Source organism: Meleagris gallopavo, chromosome Z (assembly GCF_000146605.3).
Source record: "Meleagris gallopavo isolate NT-WF06-2002-E0010 breed Aviagen turkey brand Nicholas breeding stock chromosome Z, Turkey_5.1, whole genome shotgun sequence".
NCBI classification, from domain to species: Eukaryota; Metazoa; Chordata; class Aves; order Galliformes; family Phasianidae; genus Meleagris; species Meleagris gallopavo.
In genome coordinates, this window is record NC_015041.2 from 65,204,452 (window position 1) to 65,210,770 (window position 6,319).

At 37.8% G+C, this 6,319-nt stretch overlaps 2 protein-coding genes across 3 annotated transcripts in view; both read left to right on the forward strand.

Moving 5' to 3' along the window:
* Positions 1–3: 3 nt before the first annotated feature.
* LOC104915341 (transcription factor TFIIIB component B'' homolog) lies at positions 4–6,263 on the forward strand. Of its 2 annotated transcripts, XM_010726215.2 has the most exons (5): positions 4–52; positions 871–1,160; positions 2,517–2,715; positions 3,391–3,540; positions 4,388–6,263. In XM_010726215.2, exons 2-4 carry the CDS (start codon positions 910–912, stop codon positions 3,517–3,519), a joined length of 579 nt encoding a protein of 192 aa, XP_010724517.1. In that variant the 5' UTR covers positions 4–52; positions 871–909; the 3' UTR covers positions 3,520–3,540; positions 4,388–6,263. The 2 variants fall into 2 exon arrangements, with proteins under 2 accessions (XP_010724517.1, XP_010724516.1); XM_010726214.2 differs by having other exon boundaries at positions 3,391–6,263.
* Positions 6,142–6,319, forward strand: part of LOC104915351 (transcription factor TFIIIB component B'' homolog) — a 10,118-nt gene continuing 9,940 nt past the window's right edge. The window contains exon 1 of the mRNA XM_010726225.1: positions 6,142–6,189. Within this exon, the coding sequence (XP_010724527.1) occupies positions 6,142–6,189 (48 nt within the window). The remainder of the gene's footprint in view (positions 6,190–6,319) is intronic.

Here is a 6,319-nt window from a genome sequence, read left to right on the forward strand (position 1 = left end):
TCAATACAGGGGTATTCAAGTAAATCCACAAATACTCAAATAAGATCTTCTGGTAGGTAAATTTAAACTTGTAAAAGCAAATTGTAACTAATTTAAATGCGTAATACACAGCAGTTTGATATTTGTCATTATCCTAAGTGGTCCTGTCTGCAACTAACTTAAAATTAGAAAGGAATTTTTCCTGCAATGCCCTAATACCTCAGTTTCACAGTTTCTGCTATAAACTGAATGTGTTGTATTACATATCTGGCTATTAATTTAATAATGGTTTGTAATGGTTCTAAGAGCAATGCTGTAGATATTCTACTTGTGAATTTCAGGAGATTTTTAGACAAACCTGTTATTGTCTGCTTAGCAAATATTTTCCCTTGCCAGAGAGTGCTAATAACCAAAGGTGTTAATGTTACCATGCTATGACACAATTCATTTTTTATTTTGTGTTAGTCTTTTAAAAAAATACATACACTGCTTAATCAGGTAAATCCTGACAGTACAGTTTTCAATCAGCTGAGCCTTTGAAGGATTTGGAGAACTACCTGATTATGAAGTAAACTTGAAAGAGAGATTGTGGAATTTTAAACAACTTCACTAAGTTCTGTTGTATGCTGTAAAGATTGGGAGTGCAGCTGTGAAACTAAACTTCTCCAGCTTTTCCACATAACGTTATAATGTCTTGACAGACTTTAAAAGCAGATTGTGAATTCTTTAGTCCTAGTGGTGGTTTCAAAAAACAAAATGACAAAAAAACTGGAAAAAAAATCAGCCCTCATCTTTTAAGCCACTTTAACATTACACTCATCTTTTGGACTGTGGTGTTATCAATGAAAGCAACTAACTGAAGTTTCTTAATTAATCTCTATTCTTTTACAGATAATCTTTTTCAAAACCAAGGGGCTTCAGCAAAGAAAAATGTACCTTACTCCTGCCTTGCTGTCTGAGTCTGTTTCACCAGTAGATGAGAGAAGCCAGTGTGAAACTTCAGAGAGTTCAGGGAAAGCATCATTTCACAATTTGGCATCCAGTCAAGAGGAGATGACATGTAGGTTAACCTCCAGCAGAACAGAAATAACTGAACAAGGAAAACTGGGGGATAAACATGAAGCAGCACGGTTGGAATGTACTGAAAGTCTAACAGAATCTTCAAAAACTCCATTACTCAGGTATCTATACAATGTTTTTGTCAGCCTTTTCTGTTAGACATTCTTTTCCATATAGAGTTATTGATATCCTCTTTCCACTTAGTATTACAAGAGTATTACAATTAATTACAATTTGCAACCTGTAAGAATTATAGGTCTATCCTCCACAGAAATTAAAACGGATCAAGCTGTCTCCTTTAAAATTTGAAGTGTTTTAGGCATTAAATAGGCAGATTGACCAGGAGATGTTACTGATACATCTGTTTAGGCACTGACAGATGCCTCTTTTGATACAGATATCCATGAAGCTGTAATACAGACTTAGGATAATTGTTTTTCTTAGCTCAGTCTAATGCTTAGATATATGCACCCATCCATTTGTTATGCTTTTTGGCCTTCTGTCAATAAGATTTGGATGTAGTACTCACTGTGTTTCTACAAGTACTAATTTTAGTCTTTTCCCCATTGGATTTTCTACCCTGACAGATCAAAGGATATTATTCTTATCTGTCCATCCAACTATTTCAACTATGTCTTCTTGTTTTAATATACCTTTCTATAGTATTTAAATGTTTTAGTTTCTTCTCTCTGTTGTACACACTGTTTTTTTGACCGTGGTGCTCCACAGGTCTGTCCTGATCCTGTTATTTGCTCTTTCATTGTGTTATGTTCCCAACAAAACTGGTTATTTGTATCTGAGATATCTACAGTAGCTGGGTAACAAATAATTGAAATTAAGGATCCTTGCTTTCGGATTTATTTCCTAAGCTGTAAATTCTTAGCAACATGAGAAGTCCTTTGATACAGGATGTACTTCCTCTATACTTCGTCACTGTGACTTCTCTGTCTTGCATATAACAACACGTACAATGCTAACAACAGGCTGAAGCTCTGCAACAGGGATTGTTCTTTCTGGTGTAGATAGTCTAAGAGAGTCTGACGTAGTCCAGTCCTTGGGAATCGTGTTGTTTTTTTTTTGTCATTAATTACACGAAGTGTGCTCTTCTGAATTCTTCCTTCAGGTCTATGTCTCTGTTCCTCTCAGAAGCTGTTCTGAGCATCTGGTAGTTACAGACTCTAGTTCAGAGACAAGTGACATATCCTTGTTCTCAAGAGTGGAGGTTGTTAAGTGTTCCTCTTACACTTTGTAAACTCCTCGTATGCCAGAATAATCAGTCATACAGAAGCTGATGAAAACTTCTTGTTTTTTTCCTTAAGAATTTTCAAGCATCTCTGAAGTGTGTGCTGTATCGTGAACTCGATTCCTGTAATACTATTTACATATTGCTTTTATGGATCAATTCTGTTACATTCTGACTGTACTTGTTTTGAGTGGAGTGGATGAAAACCATTGGGATTTTTATCTTTAACTTGCAGAAAAAGTAGTTCTGAATCTGCAGAAGAAATGCAAAGGAAGAGAGGAAAGATCACAAACCCACGGATTGGGACCACAAAGCAAAGTCTGAAAAAAACAACTCCATCTAATAAGGATGACAGGGAATCTTGTTCCTTTCCCTCTAGAAGCACATCATCATCTGTGGAGTATGACAGCGCAACGGTTGATGCTATAGTTACGGTATGTTTGCTTCTGAATGTTTTTGCATTTTTGAGATGTGAGAAACAATGAATTAGTTGTTTCAAGAGTGAGAAGGGGGCTTGTTGTGATCAAGTTTTGAGAGATTTGTCTGCTGCAGTGAATGGACTCTAACTTGTGCATGTCTAGGAAACTTCAGAGGGAATTTAGTTGCTTTCTCTGTGTGCATGTATCTTTGAACGTTTTGGTTTCTTGGAGAGTTGTGGCCCATTTTTCTACTCTCTTACTTTTGCAGAAGTTGCATAAGGTTTGTACGTTCCTTCAAGACTTAAATGAAGCTGTGAGGGCCTCTGCTGATAACTGTATTAATGTGTATAGGTACAAGATGGTTATTCTGTGAAGTTTTATGACTTTGAATTGCCTTGTACCAATGGTTCTCTGTTTAAACAGACACCCACAGCAAATATGTGAAGTCAGTCAAAAGGGAGTGACCACTGCCCAGTACGCAGTCCATCTCAAAATCTTAATCAGCTTTTGCTGCAGAAATATTCCTGGTGCCAGTAGAGGGATGAGAGGGGAACCTACTTGTTTTCCTTTTTCCAATAATTCCTAATTTTTTTAATCTTGCTATCTGAATTGACAGCACAAGCATCTACATATGCTTATATGTGCATGCACATGTGCTCTGTTATGAGTAGCCTTTTCTTTTTCTATTAGGCTCCACATAGTGAACCACCCAAGAAGCCTCCCCAGTGTGCTGAAGATCAAGAGAAGGAAGAGGAGCCAACCAAAATCTCAGAGTATTTTTTCAGTGACATCTTTATGGAAGTAGATGACGCAGAATAGCAAATTGGCTTTCTAAAAATGGTGGGATCTTAGTACAGCTAAATAAAGTTATCATTTTTTAGGAAAACATTACTTGTTTTAATATTAATTATACCAAGTTTAGCATCAATTACTGTTAGTAACTTCCATAAGGAGTCATTTTCTTCTAAATGGGTGCTTTCAAAAGGTTGACATAAGCTAAACCACTATGTTGGTGTCACTGGACCAGAACAGTGGCTGCGGGATTAATTTTCACTTGTTTGGATCTTGGTAATGGGTGCATGATTGTCTTCTAGAGAAGTGCAATGCAAAAAATGCTTATTCTGGTGACAAGCTATTCCTTTGAATTTAATGCTAAAGACTGTGATACTGATTATATAAGTTCTTTACTTCTTTTTGTGAAGTATGCTGTATTAGTATGTTAGAGGGGAAAACCTTTTATTTACAGTGCAATCTCTGTAGATCAGGATGCAAATACTGAAAGTACCATCATAAATGCATAATTCTGTTCAGCACTGCAGGTATTTTTATTAGCATCTCCAAATTATGTATTTTTGTATTTAAGATGTCTTACAGAAGTTAAAAGACCCTAGCCTGAAAAGCCAAATGACTTTAGCTCCTTTAAAATGCATAGAGGAAAAACCTGAAAAACATTTAATTTACACAGTGATAATCTTTGGAACTGTCCTATTGGAATGACAGGAAGAGTTTAATGTTTCTCAGTACAAATGCCAGTTTCCTTCTGTTGTGATTTAACCCAGCAGGCAGTTAAGCACCACAGAAAGTGGAATGAGGGAGAATAGGAGTCGTGGATGAGATAAAAACTCTTTACCAAGACAGAAAAGGAAAATGAAGACAAACATGCACTAACAGATAAATATCTCCACAGTGCAACTGCTTATCACTCACCAGCCAACATCCAGCTAATAATACAGCTGCCTGCAGACTGCCCTCCTAGTAACTCAAGGTCTCACTACCTGCTGACTGATGCCAGGCCAACTGCAATCAGTGACCCCTCCCCACATCTTTACAGCCTTCTGTATGATGTCATGTGGTATGGAGTAAACCCTTGGCTTCATTCAGGCCAGCTCTCCTGGCTTCATCCTGTACGGTGTCTCTTCCCACTGAGCCTTGGGATTGCACACATCTCTCAGCAAGAACCATAGCTGTACTGTCAACATTATCTTAGCTGGACCTGGGACATCTTCTAAATTTGAAAACAAAGGGGTTAGATGGCGTTTCTTCTTGTTTCTGCATGTAGGTGTGTATATCTGTAGTGATGTCCTTTGTTGCAGTTATTCAAAGTAGCACCAACAACTGGATTTAAACAACAGTGATGTTGCTTTACGGATTTGCTACTTGGAAGCAGTTGTATTTGAACGTTTTCCTCATGTTCCACGTCTGCTTGTACTGAAACTCACCATAAAATTTTGGTGTAGCTTGAGATTTTAGCTTATTTTTTTTTCTTGCTTAGGAAAATTGTCTTGTTGAAATACAAAAGTTCTTTTGAGTTCTTACAGGTAGCCACTGAGAGGTCAAGTAATTCTTAAACGTTATTACACGAAAAAGAGCATGTAGATGTAAGTAGTCCAGCTATTTCTCCTGGTAATTATTAACAGCAAATATTTTTGCAAAAGAAACTGTTATAAAAAAGAAATTTGAATTGTATTATGCTCTGCAGAAACCCATCTTCATCTTGGGGCTGGGTAATAATTTACTTGCAAATGTTCTCATGTAATCATTTACTGCATTTTGAAATACTTTAAAGTTTGAGAATGTTTGGCAGTGCTTATGAATGAACATTTAAAACTTTGTCAATAATGAAAAATACACCGAAAAACTACTGCTGTTGCAAGTTGCTGTAGTAGGAGACCTGTCAACCACATTGCTCAGAGAGGCTGTGGATGCCCCATCCCTGGAGGTATTCAAGGCCAGGTTGGATGGGGCCCTGGGCAACCTGGTCTAGTATTAAATGGGGAGGGTTGGTTGGCCCTGCATGTGGTGGGAGGCTGGAGCTTCATGATCCCTTCCAGCCCCAGCCATTCTGTGGGGCTTGCAGCAGCATCTTGTAGAGGTGGTGAAAAGGCTGGTGATCCCAGCTTGACAGTCTGAAAAGCATATTGTTGAAAGAAAGACAAACAAAAACCAGACACACACACAAAGGTAATCCACCACCATCAGTTTCTGTTTGGAAACCTCGGCTCTTTTGTTCTGCCTAACACATTTAACTTGAGATGTTTGATGTAAACATTAGGGAATAGATGAGTGTATACATTAAGTTCCATGTATGCCTTGCAGATATTTCTTTTAATCAGATGCTTAGTTCTTAACACGCGTGGCATGTTTCAATCCCTTTTGCACTGACATAGCCTACGAACACATTTCTGGGGATTTGGCTATGAAATAATTGCCGTGAGTATTTTCTGAGGTGATAACCATTGTGCATTTCATTGCGTGCAGTTTGCATTTGTAGTACAGGATACAAAATAACTTTTCATTACTAAGATTTAAGGTGCCTTGCCTATCTTGTTCATAGAGGCCATGCTTTCTGTTCCCTCCAGTAAACCATTTGCACTTTGTTTCAAAGAACAGTTTGGATAGAGGTGAGAAAAGGTTGCGTCGTGTTCTGTAACAGCGGACGGTATGGCAATGAAAGATCTGTGCGATGGGATTTCAGCGGGATTTCCGCCTGTATAATCGCCTACGTGCTTTCTGTTTCAAAGAAAGTTGTCGTGTAAACTATGTAAATAAATTATTTTATATGACTCCCGTGCTCGTTCCCGTCCTATTTATCACGCGTTCTAACCGCAACGTCACTTTT

Bases quoted from the DNA above. Each gene is read 5' to 3' on its own strand.
- LOC104915341 (XM_010726214.2), top strand. From the start codon at position 910: ATGTACCTTACTCCTGCCTTGCTGTCTGAGTCTGTTTCACCAGTAGAT. The intron at 1,161-2,516 runs GTATCTATACAA...TTTAACTTGCAG, and splicing joins TCAAAAACTCCATTACTCAG to AAAAAGTAGTTCTGAATCTG. The intron at 2,716-3,390 runs GTATGTTTGCTT...TTTTTCTATTAG, and splicing joins CGGTTGATGCTATAGTTACG to GCTCCACATAGTGAACCACC.